The sequence below is a fragment of the Chiroxiphia lanceolata genome, chromosome 9 (assembly GCF_009829145.1).
Source record: "Chiroxiphia lanceolata isolate bChiLan1 chromosome 9, bChiLan1.pri, whole genome shotgun sequence".
NCBI lineage: Eukaryota > Metazoa > Chordata > Aves > Passeriformes > Pipridae > Chiroxiphia > Chiroxiphia lanceolata.
The window spans coordinates 28055913-28070727 of NC_045645.1; the positions used below are offsets into that span (position 1 = coordinate 28055913).

Genomic DNA, 14815 nt, shown 5'->3' on the forward strand with positions numbered 1-14815 from the left:
TAATAATAATAGTAGCAGCAGCTTCAGGACTGGAGAATAAAGGCACAACACCACGCAGACAAGAACAGCCTTGCTGCACTGCCAATGACCCACGGGCAGGGAGGGAGGGACGGATGGAAATAGCCTGAAGCAAGAAAGGGGTTAAGAAGCCACTGCAAGCACTGCCTGCCACATCCCAGTGCACCAGAAGGGGTTACATAGGTTAGGGAATAGGGAAAGGGACTCCTGATGGAGGCGGAAGGGAGGAAACCCCAAGTTTGAAGGAAGGTGACCCCTCACAACCCCTCACGATGATTACTCGTTACCTGTGTAACTCATGTAGTTGTTGAAGGGTGTCCCTGTGAAGTGTGTCTGGCCGCAGGTGTCGTTGGCAGGGTCTGGATCCCGGCAGAGTTTGCTCTTTGGGGTGGGGGCAGTGTCAGCACAGAGGTCTCCTGTCTCCATAGATGGAGCTGTCTCCCTGCAGGGATCATCGCAGGATTCCCGCTCGCTCACTCCCTTGAAGACGTGGTACAGCCCCAGGACGTGTCCCACCTCGTGGATCATGGTGTTGGTGTGGCCGTGCATGCCGTAGTAGGCAGGGTTGAGGACAACTCCACCTGGAATTGAAAGTACAGAGACTATCAGCTGCCATTACTCACCTGTGAGAGGCAAAACTCCTCTCATTATGAGTCCGGGTCACAGACAAGGTGCCAGATGCAGACCTGAAGATGGATTTATTCAGCATCTTGTAGGATGGGATGAGGCTCGTTTGCCCTCTTGGAGTGGGGTAGGTGGTTTTTCTTCCCCTTCTGATCACATTATTCCCCCCTCCACACCTTCAATCATTTCAGCTGCCATTTCCCTCTGTGTCTTTTTGCATATTTATGATTCAGCGTCTGCTTTGGATGACACTTACAACTCAAAATGAGGTTTGGAGCCAGGGCACCAAACCGAGCCATGATGCAACTTTAAAGGGATCATCTTTTGAACCAGAGGCCAGAAGTTCTTCCCTGGCCTAGACAGGTGGCTTTGGCACGCCAGCCCCCTTGGCAAGTGAGAACAACGAGGTGCTGAAGTCCTGACACACTTGGCTGCGCCAACTGGAAGCCACCTTCAGCACAAGTCCATATGGAGATTCCAATGAACTGCCTCTGGCCCAGGCTGAGAAATCATCCGTGATCTATTGCTTCAACCTCCAAACCAGACCCTGAGGAGTAAACTAAATCTCTCATGAGGTTCTGTTGCAATCCACCAAACTTCTACCACAAACCTGACACAAATGTAGTGTATTTCAGAGTATTTCCCACAACACAGATGGTGAAGATCCTGTCATCCCCTTCAGAGGGATCTGTGTGTGGCAAGGTAGACCAAATGCACCAGGCAGGATCCCTCCACCCCTCACAAACCCACTCCTCTTCACTGGGCCACCCCAGCCCCTGACTCCAGGGGGCACAGAGGGGGCAGTTCTTCTCCAAGCCAGCCTGACACAGGTTCAGCTGTCAAAGATATCAGGGCATGGGCACAGATGAAGTCCCCCAGAAACTGCCCAGCACTTCCACCTCATACTGGCACCAACAGCACAGAGCCGGGCAGGACCCATGACGATACTGCCCTAAATCTCCCCGTGGCTGCAGGACAAGTCGCTTTTCCTCTCCTGCGGGCCTGTCTGATGGGAAGAGCAAGGATGAAGGATGCTGATGAAAGCCATGAGGAGCAGAGCCTTCCCTTTGCTCACTGCCAGCCTCTCCAGCTCCTGATCTGGCATGCACACTCTGCACTGACAGCTCTGTGCCACATCTGCCGGGAAACTGTCCACAGAAGATGCTCAAGAACAAAAAAAATTTACTTCTCTGGTCTCCTTTTATTTGCCTCCTTTCTTTCATCCAGATTAAAATATCTTTGAAATCTCTGCATTTTTCTCCCTGCTTTGAGGTTTTTCCCTCTCCCTCTCCTCCCTTTTTCTCCTCTCATTTTCATGCTCCGTCCACTTTTCCATGCTGCTTTACAGCAGAGCAACAAGGGCTGGGGAGTATCAGCAAGACAAGTGGGCTAAAAGCAGACCCCAGCATGTGCCAGGCTGACTCCAGGCAACACCTCCGTGGCTTGGGAGGCTGTTTTTACACAACCACTTTTAACCCAGACAGCTTGGATGGCAGCGTGGCGAATAGTTGGCTCTGGCACAGCTTGCTCCCTCCGTTGCAGGGCCCTGGGGGATTTACTGTGCCAGCTACCTCACGGCAGAGCCCTCTGCCACTGCATCTCTGCTGATGATCACTGCCCCTGCCAGCAAAGCTAGAGCTGGCAGGGGGCCAGGGCGTGATCCTGTCTCCAGCCACAGAGGCTGCCTGAAATCAGCTCCGTGCGCTACCGGAATACCTCACGTCCTCGAGTACAGGGCATTCCTTCCCAGAGAGGGTTTTCTTCGGAGCACTGTGTCCCTGGCAGGACACCAGCAGGTCTGTGACTGCTCTAGGGGAGCCATGCTGGGTGAACACTGCACTTGGGGCTGGAAAGGGACCTTCAGAGACGCCCATCAGCAATTCTCTCGAGCCCTCGCAGCAGGGTCGTGAGAGGGTGAAGAAATAAGGGTGGTATCTTCAGTGGAGCATCCTGCGTGTGTGGCCCATGGCAGGGCTGAGAGACACCACTGACCTGTCAAGAGGCACCACTTCTTAGCTCAAAATTCATGTTTATTGCTCTTCCTTCCCACAGCAAGGATCTTCTGCCCAGGGCTTGAGGCAAAGGATGGGTCACAGAGTAGCTGCATTCCCTTTCTCTCTAGTTGTAAAACAACAGAGCAAAGGACTTTGCATCCCATCAGTCAGCTCTCGACCCTTTAGCTGCCTGGAGATGGGCTACAAGAAGGTAGAGAGGTTGAAAAATCCTTTTGGGACCTTCATGTTTTGGCCTGTCAACCATCAGGTTTTGGAAGCCATCCCCCTCTCAATCACCACCCTGGTAAAGGCTATAGATAGCAAAGGGCATCCCACTGATGGAGAGCCCAGTGGGCACATAAAAAAAAAAAAAAAAAAAAAAAGCTGCTTCTCATTTGAATCAAACCAGGGCATGAGAGAAGAGAGAATAGAAAGAAAAGGCATCTCTGCAGCCAAACCCAAGCCTGAGCAAGGCAGGGGGCTGCCTGCCCAAAGGTCTGAAAGGAGGAATGTGCACACAGAAAGAAAACAGTGTTCATAAACAAGTAAATGGGATGTGAAAGCCCTGCACACATCCTGCAGCTCTAACCACAGGGAAAGGGGCTGAGCACCAGGGCACGGGGGGCCTTGTGACCAAGCAGCCTCCTCCCAGCAGAAACCCAACACTCTTCCCAGGCGTGGAATAAATGGGATTCCGGTACAGGGAGGGAGAAAACTCTCACAGGGAAGGGATGCCAAGGCTGGGATACCCTGTCCCTCCCCTCCTCTCTGCTGGCTTCCCCTATTTCATTCCTCCCCCACACTCCACAAAGATGATCATATTTTGAGTACTTTTTTTAACAGCTAATTAAATGGCAGGATTAGAAACAGCATGAGAACCCTGCCTGCCTTCCAGAACATCCCTATCCCTTCATTCCCTGTCCCCACAGCTTCCTGATGAGTTGGGAGGGCTCCCAGCTTTGGACCAGGAAGTTCTATTTCCCCTCTGCAGGATCCTGGCTGTGAGGGCAAGATGTGGAAGAGTTCATAACATCCTGACAGGACGAGCCTCCCCTCTCTCTCCTCTGTGGATCAGGCATTCCTTCTCACCTCTGCCTCCTCCTGCCCTGGGAGATGGGCTAAACTGGGCTTTAAGTGCCTGAGAACCAGCTCAAGGAGGTTCCCCAGGTCAGCATTTACACAACAAAGCTAAAATCTTCAATATCCCTGTGATATAAAGGGGGTCCAACACTCCAGGGAAAGCGAACCAGAGACTTCTTTGGACTTGCTCACCCAAAGAAGTCCAGACAGCTGGAAAACCTCAGTTCTGACCTCACAACACCTCATCCCTCCAGACCAGACCTACCAGTTGCAGAGTTCGTAACGTCCCCAAGGCCAAGCCCCCACTCTGATCAAGGAACAAAAGATGCGCAGTCCACAAGTCCAATGAATGATTAGCAGTGGTGTGGACCCCACTTCTCCTCACACACCCCTGGAGGCTCACACTCCCAGGGCAGACTCTGCCTCTAGCCACGATCAGCGGCAACGCTGAAGGACTCTGGTCCACGCCAGCTCCCAAGAAGCCAACCTGTTCCTGTGTCAGGGCTGTCCCAGAGGACATTCTCAAGCAACCACGGGACCTTTAAACAGCAAACCACAAAGCTGAACCTGCGTGGTGGGGGCCAGTGTTCCCCAAACACTGAGTCACAGCCACGGATGGAAGGAGCGCATGACAGTTAGTCAGACAGGAAGATGGCCATTGCCTGAGGTACCTTTGATGGAAGGGCTGGCCCTCCTTCAGGATCCACCGACCTCTGCCAGATATATGAGCTGGCCCCAGCTTATATAACTGCAGAAAGTATTTATAACACCAACTGTTCACAATTCCCCTGCCCTTCGACCATGTTTATGCAGTTCACATGCAGCTACACATGAAGTTTAAAGCATCTGCATCATTATGCTGCTGGGGCTTCTGAACAAGGCTTTCCACCACGGAAAGCTCGGGGTGTTTTAAAGGAAGTTCTTTGATTTCTTCTGTTTTGTAGTTAAAAAAGATTTACTCCTCAGTTCTCAGAAAACTCACTCCAGACTCCAAGAACTCTGAATTTGAGAGGAACTCACTGTGATTACGGTGGAAAGACTGAGACAGACAGTATGGTCACAGGGAGTGGTGCAAATAGACCTGAGACTTTCTACCTCTGCTGCTGGCTGGCTGCAAGCTGTCTGTCTAGGAGCTCCACAGTAGTTGAAATGCTGTCTATAGAAATTTCATAGACCATTTCACCCTCTCCAAGTCAGTAATTATCTTTTATGCTTCAATGAAAGTAGTTGCTGTTGGCTGTATTATTGGTAAACCAACCCTAAGCCTTCAAAAAGGCTGCCTGAAAATCAGATTTACTCAGGAAAAAAAATCTGGAGGAGAGCAACAGAACTGTAAGTCATCAGCACAGGAATGGTCACATAACTTCTGGTAGCCCCAAATGAGCATCATGAAGAGAAGGGGGTGAAAAACAAAGTTCACTGAAGGTGAGGATGCCAATGGGAAGGTGAGGAGGTCCCTCTTGAAAAACACACTCAAAAGTGATGAAAGAATATTTTCTAAGGAGGTCAAAGTCCAGATGGCATATTAAACAACTTCTTGAGAAGAACTGATAGAGAGCAGTTTGGAAACAGTAAGTTTAATGATCTTTGGCCTGAAGCAAAGTGTTAAAATAGAAGAAGGGAAGGCAACCAGAGAGCAAAAAGTCTCATGGAGCTTCTCTTGAAAACATCTAAGAAAGTCCAGTTCAGGGAAACAAAGAGAGCAAAACCTGACCAAAGCTCTCTGGAGTCAAGAGGCAGTTTGTCTTCTTGGAGAAGTCAAGTCAAACTTGAGGAACCAATTTGATTCATGCAGGGAACCAAAGCATGAAAGGGTCTGGATGCGTGGAGGGAAAAATCAGCGTGACATTTCTGCTGCATGGGAGCAGCCACTGGCAAGGGGGAAGCAGGGATTGTGTGCTGGCCTTAACATTTTAAGGTCAGGATAGACAGGAGATTAGCATGATTCAGTGCAAGGGAAGGAGTATGTCCTTTTGGAGACAGACCCCTCTCTTGTGTATAGATCTGTCTCCACCCCTGGCCACTCTTAGGTCCTTAAAGCTCAGGAATTTTTCTCAGACTGCTATTCACTGCTACCAAAGTTTTCCTTGCTCTTTCCTCACCGCTGTGCTTTCACATCTACTCAGATTATCCAGTAGCCTTTTGTGAGAGGTTTTGTCAGCAGGCACATATTCATGGCCTCCTCGGCCCTAAGTTTTGTTTTGCTGGACAATAATATACATTGTGCATGGTACCAAATACATGATGATGTGGTGGAGCTCACTGTTTGTGGAGAACAGAGTCCACCACCCACTCTCTCAAGCTCATTAAAGCTAAAACCAAGGACAGCCTCGAACCAAAGTCTTCAGTCTGTGCCAGAGCCCCAAAGAGGTTCAGATCCAGCTTCATACTTCACAGCTCTGGCACCAGAGCCAAGACAACACTCCTTTTCCCCTGAAACTCCCTGATCCAACATTTCCACCATGGTACCACCTCTCTTGTCCCTGGCTGGACACAAGCTCTGAGACTGGAGCTGAATGCAACCTTCTGATGAGACCAGTCACCCCAACTACCCCTCTGTACAACTCCTTGTGAGCCATTGGGAGGGGTCTGAAGGGAACATGTGTGGCTGAAGCACTTGCTGCAGTCAGATGATTGTCAAGCTGAGCCTTGGAAGTGATTTCTGGAAGCCGAAAGAGTGAATTTCATGGAGATCTGCCTTCCTCAACAAACGGCTGTGGCAACACACTATCGAAAAAACAGCCCTGAAACTCATTGAGGGAGGGGAACTGGCAAAAAGGCACTTTAAAACAGGTTTTTAACAGCAGTGTAAAACTTTTAAGGGTTGAACACCAGGCACTTGTAAAAGCAGAAGGTCTAGGTCTGCTGTGCAGGTGTCAGGAGTAATTATTTCCAGTTACTTATTGAGAAACACTTTAGACATTTTGACTGCAAAGTGTAAAGGGCTTTGCCAGAAAACTCCGACACTGAAGAGGTGAAGGGAGAGGCAGGAAAACGAAACAGCAGAAATAGCAGAAAACACACAATACAGCCACATTCTAGGCAACCAGCTGTCATTCTGGCTATTTTGTAGCCTACGAGGACTGGTGACCTTAAGGGTCTGCCTTGAATCCACTGAAGCCAAGGAGAACTCTTGCCTCCAGTAGCTAGTAAGCCAAGTTATAAAAACATGGTAAAATTTGATAGGTATCCTCACACTTGCAGCTGGATTCAGAAGTGGCCAGTGCTGGCTGCCTGGTCAGCCCTGGAGTAGCTCAAATCTGGAGTCTCAGCTCTCAAAACACTGACACTCCTGGTTTATCTGTTCATTACTACATGCTGCAAAAGCCAGCTTCACTGTTTCCAGAATCCTAGAAGATAGACCTGGAAGGTCCCAGAGAAGCCAAATACGAGTTTAAAGCTCTCTGCAGAGCCTGCACTGATGGTGAACCTGCAGTTCTACTGTCTCTTGTCCCACTGCCTCACTGCCTTCACTGTTAGAAGTTTCTCATAACCTGGAAGTACCTTTTCAGTGTATAATCTCACCATTTTATCCATATGAACATGGAACAGCAGCTCCTTTCCTTACAGCAGCTATTGGTACACTCAGACCCTCTGATTATGACCTTCTTATCAAGCATCCTCAATGTTGAGCCACATCACCCACACCTCTTTGTCAAGTCAAGAGAGAAAGAGGAGAACCAACAATCCTGAGACCCCATGAGTGGGATAACTTACTTACCCAGGTGACTAAGGGCCTCTTTATCCCACGGCCAAGTGGCAGCACCAGCCAACTCTTCCCTGACGGAGCTGGCGAAGTAAACGTTGAGGAAGTGGGTGCTGTTGAGCTGCAGTGCCTCCTTCAGCTCCTTCACGCTCATGTACGCCCTGCAAGGCCAAGGGAGAGGAGACAGTCAGCACAGACTCCAACAGAGCAAAGAGGAAAAGCAGGAGCCACCCACAGGTATCCTACAAAGGGTGCAGCAGACCTGGAGACCCCATCCTCAACTCTCCAAAACAAGCAGTGCTTGGTAAAGTGCGGCAAAATTCAGCATTTCAACAGGATATTCCATGGCACTTACTAATTCTGCTCTGTAGGGAGCAAGTTCTGCCAGTGAGGGGTTTGGGTGGGAGGCAGTCATGCAATTGTGAATAATTTTGCTAATTGCAGCCACCAGGAAATTCATTCTTCCCTCTATGTGGCTGTTCCCGCACAGATGAAAAGTCTGTATCACATTCACCAGTACACCAACAGTCCCAGAGTTAGTCTTCAGGGAGTTCATGTCCTCAGCTATGAAAAACAATGAGACTCTAACCTAATAACAACAATAATAATTCCAATAATAATAGCAGTGGAATTATAGGGCCTTGGGCTGTGCTGCAAATGCCAGGTACTCTTTTAAATGGACTTCAGTGATCCTTGTGTGTCCCTTCCATCTCAGGACATTCTATGATTTTATATTCTATAAATCAAGTACTACGTTTTCATCACTGCCACTAACCTCACAGGCTCAGACAGGATTAGGACAGGTAGCAGACATTGTCCCTCTATTTCTACAACTTGTTTCTGTCTTCAGAACCTGAAGACCCTGCCCCAAGGTTTGTGAAGCCATCAATTTAAGAGATTCTAGACAGGGGAAAAAAAACAACTCATGGAAAGGCTTCAAATACATCACTGTGGAATGATGATGGAAATGCACCATTGTGGAAATATGTCATAAGAATGACTAAACCTGCAGCATAAGGCCAACAGCAACATTAAGGTGGTGGAAAGCATTTCACTTATTCCCATGCTTCCAGGAGCAATTGGCATCTTTGAGCTGCATGGAGAGATCATGAAGGGAGTGCGGTCAGTACTTCACACTGGACTCGCCATGAAGGCACAGCAGCTCTATTTGAACAAGCAGCTTCTGTAGAAGTGGTGTCCATTAGGGCAAGGAAGGAAGGAGGGACAAAGAGCCGAGCATGGGCTAAGGGGGAAAAGGTGTGTTCTCGTCTGAGATGTGACTTGAGAAAGAAAACCAATGAAATGTGCAAACACGCTGTTTGAAATGGCAAGATCCCGAGTCAAGTTATTACACCAACAGGCCTGTTTAGAAAGAGAGAGAGAGAGGTTGCTACAGCAAATTGAAGAGAAGGAGGAAAAGCTGAAAAAACAGAGGATTCCAGAAATAAACTAAAGCAGGATGGCATGTGGAACAGAGCTGGATAAACCCAAGGGCCTCTTCCCTGGACCTGAAATAGCAGAGACTTTCAGAAGCCATTGCTGACTTGGGAGATGTCAGATAATCAGGATCTGCTGACTGCCTCTCCCCTACCAGTCAGCCCCAAAAGACCATCCCGAGCTGGAGGCATCTCACCCACCTTCCCATCAGCTCTGAAACTTCAGTTACTTCAGAAAAATCTTGGCTGGACTATGTGGCGAGATGAGATGACCAGCTTGTCTTCAACAGGCCCCGAGATCTCCCACCACAAAGCAGCATTCCCAGAACCCTTTCCCCAGCCACATCAGCTTGCGGAGAGAAAACTCTCCCAACCGGAAAGGACAAATTAGGAGAACATGATCTCTTGCCTGTGATGTCTCGCCTGAGCATCCCAGACACGAGCCACGCTGACGCCATCCCTCCAACCCAACCAAGACGGGAGCAGGCCGGGAGGAATAGATAGGGAGAGGAATAAACAAACCTGAAGGACATATTTGTGGCATGACTCGGGAGAAAGAGAAGCAAAAATTTCGTAGAAATAGAGCACAAGGAGCAGAGAGGGGGAGAGAAAGTCTCCTTCCCTCATCAGAGCTGCTCGGGGGACACAGACTTAAAAATAACATCAATTCCTGACCTATGATATCTCGGAAAAATAGCCCCAAACCCTTTCAGGCTGTCCAAATTCCAGGAGCCGACGTCAGCCCTATTCAGAGGGATATTCCTGCTGCCCCTCTTCTGGAGACATGATGTTTTTCTGGCTGTCGCCTGCCGGTCCCTTGACATTAGCAGCATTTTTTGTCAAGCCTTAATTATAAATAACTGTAGTTTCCTCCATTGAGAGATTTGGATGGTTGAGAGATGTGTCAGGGTTAGAGGGAGCAGCTCCAGCACTGAGATGCTCAGATGAGTTGGAAGAGGAGAGGAGAGGAAAGGACCCCAGTTTCACCCACTATGGCACGGAAAGAAGCACAGATATCCCGCCGACATCCCCAAAGACACGAGCGAGACCAAAACAACTCCAGAATGGGCAACTCCAATTCCCCTCAATTCACATTTCCCACTGGCATCCTTAGGTTAGACAAGGAGCACCCAACTGGCGTCTGAGCCTTTTGCTTACTGCCAAAGGTTAAGCTCTCCTCTTGTCCAGCGCTTCTGTGATTTTCCCTGGGGAGAAGGCAGAGCAGCCTCTGGTCTCCACAAACAGCCTAAGTGACAGCCCTCTCCTCTGCTCCCCACATAGCTTTCCAATGCCTATAAGACCAGACTATTCCAAATTAGATGGCATTTACAGCAGGGTGGGCACTGCAAGACAACATGGAAACACAAGGAAGGAGAGAAGGACACCAGCTGAGGAGTAAAACCCAAACAAACCCCAAAGAATAGGGCAGAGGATAGAAGAGAGATGGAATAGGGACATCAGGTTTGCCAGATGAATGACACTAGTCAATGACCCGAGTCTAAGGAAGGCTTCAGCACCACACTGCATCCTGCTTTACTTGTGTGGGACAGCTGTCAGCGTGGGGTTCTTCTTGCTGTCAAAAAAAGGAAAGGAAGATGAAGTCTAGCAGTTTCAGTGACTGTGTCACCATAGAATAGTGGAATCAGACTTAATTGGCAGGTGGAGAGGATCTCAAAACAGGTCTAATTAGATCTGGTTGTTCAAGGCCAGGTCCAGCTACAAGGACAGAGGTTTCCCAGCCTCCCTGGGCAACTTATTCTAGTATTTAACTATCCTCAAGTTAAAAAAAATTCCTAATCCAAATTTCTCACATTCCCAGTTGTGCCCATTGCTTCCTGTCTTCTGTCTTCTTGGAGTCCTTCTCCATCTTCTCCATGTCACCCCATCATATCAAAGGGGAAAGTCATCAAATGACTCCAGCTTTGCATGGTAAACTTATACTGCACTAGACCTTACCTTATTGAAGTCTAAAGACCCAAAACTTCCTTTCTGAGCAGTAAAAACATCACTCTCACCCACGATGCCAGACCTCCCTGGAGAACCCTCACATCCTTTTCTCACGCTTTTCCTTGGACAATTTTATCCTAACCTATAAGGGGGATAGCAGCATCTTCCCAATCATGACTGTAAGTCAGGCTCTGGGCTGGCCTGGCCAAAGGAGAAGGCTTGACATACCCTGGGGAGGCAGAGCTGTTGCTGCTTTTCCAGCAGGAATTTCTGGCAGCAACAACAGGACCACTGCTGGTGCAGAGGTGGGCGACAGGAGAGGGTCTGCTGATCTGTGGGGCAGCAGAATGTACAATCAAGCTGTAACACAAGCCTGACATGGTTTAAGGTGGGAAATGAGGAGCAAGAGTGGCATTTTTTAGTGACAGTCACATCATACCAGGAAGCCTCAGGGTCACAGAGGAGCCATGACCACCAAGAAGCAAAAGATGGCACCTCCAACTGAAAAGCAAGGCCAGCATGTATCCTGTGCAGTACCATAAATTAAACTGAATTCTCTGGGTACTGCAAAGGATGCAGTGTGTAATGCCACAGGAATTCCACTGCGACTCAAAAATAGGAGTCTTTTCCCTGTAGACATTTCAGAGGGGATGTGGGAGTGGGGCTGGGTGGAAGCTGTCCAAGTGCCCTCCACGGACAACTGGAAAATACTTGAGAGCCAGCCAGCTCCAGCTAACCATACAGCCTAATGAAGTCACAGGGGATTCCTGGCTCTGCTTTCATGTCCTTCAACCACCGCAAGGAAATTCCTCTTCCTACTCCCCGCAAGCAGAGAGGCTCCCTTTTCCCCCAAACCTCTGCTTGACAAATGAGGAATCCCTCAGACTTCCCAGAAATGAGCACCAGTCAGCCAATAACACTTTCAGCATGCAGACGACACATTTCTCCGAGGCTGCATAGGGTTAATGCAACACACAGCAACCTCGTCTCTGAGGCAGCAGACACAAGCCCAAGAGCCACAGCTCAGTTCATGAAGACAGGTGGCTGGTTCAAGTGGCATGAACATTTTTGGAGAGCAGACACTAAATTCTCCATATCCTCCACGAAGGGAGATGCTCCTCCAGATGGGGAGCCGAAGTGATTGTCTTCCAAGCCACCAAAGGGCTCCTCTCCACAGTGGCTCTTTAGCAGGGGAGTCTAAAGAGATAATCCTCCAGTCCTGGGCTTATGATTCCTGCATAAGTGAATCTTCCTTGCTAGAATTTGTTAACCCTCATCCCTGTTCCCATCCCGTCTCAGCCTTGCCTCCCTTCTCCCCTGGCACAGGCAGACAGAGCCCACCACCACAACATAAACACAGCACCACCCTGGCACAGCACACAAGCCCACATGGGTTACTTGGGCTGCCTCCAGGCTAGGCTGATGGTGGTCCTTTGTAACTGAAGCTGCCTCACACGCCAGGTTTACCTGCTCTGGAATTTCTGGTGTTAATTCAGCCTGGGGAATGCTGTATTTTTAAGTCCTGCACTTACTAAGACTCCTTGCATCCCCATGACCACGGTCTAGGAGCTCTGACTCCAGTCCAGCACTATGCTGGTACGCCACAAACATCGTTGCCAGCATCATGACAACTTGACAAGGCAGCAACATCCAAATGACTCTCATCTGGACAGGCTTTGGTAACGCAGCCAGATACAAAACACATGCAAGATGTGAAGGGAAGGCTGAGAAACAGCCAGACATTCCCCTGGGATCACAGGAAGCACAACACTGCTGGAATAATACCCTCTGTAGTGCTCAGGAGTCTTTCATCAGCCTCACTGTGTGTTGGACTCTGGCCAAAGAGCATTTGAGTCCACAGGGGATGAGGACATCACAGCTCTTGGGCATGCCTGGAAAAACCCACCTCTGAGGCACAGACAGCATGAGGAGAACAGCAGCCTAGGAAGCAGCCCTCACTGGCAGCACCGTTTAAACTTTGCATGAGTGACTGACTATCAAGGTGTCAAAGAGGGCAACAGGGCAAAACAGGGTCCCTCGGGATCAGGAGGTTTCCTTATGCATGAGCAACTCCAGTTGGATTCAGAGTTAACCCTCTATCTCCACGTGTGAGCAGGACCTGGCCTGGGGACCAAAGCAGTAGCAGGTGCTGCAGGGTCAGAGAGCTGCCCTGGCAAAGCTGCAGATGGGATCAAAAAGGCACATTGCTGTTCAAGCCTGTGACCCTTCCATATAGATTTACTGGGGAAAGGGAGCAAGAAGGCTGTGGATCACACAGCAGGCAAGCTCCCAGTTACAGCAGAGGGTAGTACGCAACTTCTTGAGGTCAGATTTGGGAAAGAAAGACAATAACACTAGTGTCAGACCAGAGAGCCTGCAGGGCATTTTGCCCTGAGATAGGCTGAAGAATAAGTGCTGCTAACAATGGCATGGCCCAGATATTCCTGGAAGTGTTGGCTAAAAAGTTATTCACTAAATCATCAGTGAATCAGCCAAAGGCAGCGCTATTTTAGACCTGGTTTTGGTAAGCGTTGTAGAAATTACGGAGGGGCAGATGAGAGAAAGAAAACTTGGCCTGAACTAATAATGAGTTGATTCAGATCAGCTTAAATTGAGGGATGAACACAGGTCTTGAATGAAGAATTGAGAACCAGGACTAATCAGTAGATACTGCTGCATCTGAAATGACAGAGAGGATGGGGTGAAACGGGAATTCCCTGAAATCAAGCTGACTCCAGCGAAAACAAAGAAAAAAAGACCTTTTCAGAAATAAAAAGGGCAAAAGAAGGAAGAATCAAATCTGCTGAGCAGGGAAGGTGAAGCTGAAGCTCAGCATAATTAAGATGCATCCCTGGACAGTTACAGTATGGTCTTCACCTTTATCCAAGATTAAACACATGGCAGAGGAGCAGAGCTCAAGATAAAGGAAAGGAAATAAAAAGGTGGCAGCAGCTGGATGGAGGCTGAAGTGCCATCTGGACTGGGTTGGGGGGGAAGATGAACCTCTGGGGAGGTGGCAAGTCCCAACTCTGAAGGTGTGGGAGGTAGGGATACAGACCAGGGGGCAAACAGCAAGAGGGAAGAGTGCAGAAATAGAAACCCTCGTAGATAAACAAAATTCAGTGGATGTAATACATTGGCAGGGGAAATGCCACCTCAGATCCAGAAGGGCTGACCTCAGGACATGACTGGAGAACAGCTGATATGGTACATGCAGTGATGTCTAAAGGGGTGAACAAAGATCTCAAGAAGACAGGTTGATCTGGTTGTTCTCTCTCTGACAGACTTTAAATCCATATGAAAATTTCTGCAGACTTGCAGATATAAAGGTCTCCATGTTATTACTTTCACCTTCCTGCCTCATCTTTCAAAAAAAAAAATAATGGAAATGCTTAAACAAAGGGACTGATGCAGATGTGATCACCTGAAAGTCAGTGAAGGACATGCAATGCCCTCTCTGAGCAAACTCTGAATAACCCTGCCAAGGATGCCAAATTTTTACCCAGCCACCTGCACTGAGAGATCCCAAATTCTGCCTGTGGGAAAGCAGGCAAAGGTGTGCTGCACTTGCTGGCCTTTCTCCTGGGAATCATAGAATCAGAGTACTGGGTTGAAATGGACCTAAAGGATCATCTGGTCCAACCTTTTTTGGCAAAAGCAGCCTAGAGAAGAGAGCCCAGCAGCCTGTCCAGCTGAATCTTAGAAGTGTTCACTGTCAGGGAATCCACCACTTCCCCGGGGAGATTATTCCAATGGCTGATTGTTATTGCAAAAAATTTTACCCTTTCTTCTAGCTTTTTATATCTGTGGCCAGTTTCAATTCAAGCTGAGCTTTTCCTTTTCTAAATGCATCTCTGCACACCTTGGCAATGCCCTTGCAGTTCTCAACGGGTATTTGTCCACTTTTCCATCTCTGATATGCTTCTCTTTTGGCTTTGAGCAGACTCAGAAGCTCACATTAAGCTAAGGGTATCTCTTTCTCTGCTTGATTCCCTTACCTTTAAATGGGA

General features: G+C 48.7%; 1 protein-coding gene across 1 annotated transcript in view; it reads right to left on the reverse strand.

Moving 5' to 3' along the window:
• Window positions 1-14815, reverse strand: part of PAPPA2 (pappalysin 2) — an 89860-nt gene that overhangs the window by 55387 nt on the left and 19658 nt on the right. Inside the window, exons 3-4 of the mRNA XM_032696764.1 lie at window positions 7438-7583; window positions 306-599 (exon numbers count right to left, since the gene is read on the reverse strand). Of these exons, the coding sequence (XP_032552655.1) occupies window positions 306-599; window positions 7438-7583 (440 nt within the window). The remainder of the gene's footprint in view (window positions 1-305; window positions 600-7437; window positions 7584-14815) is intronic.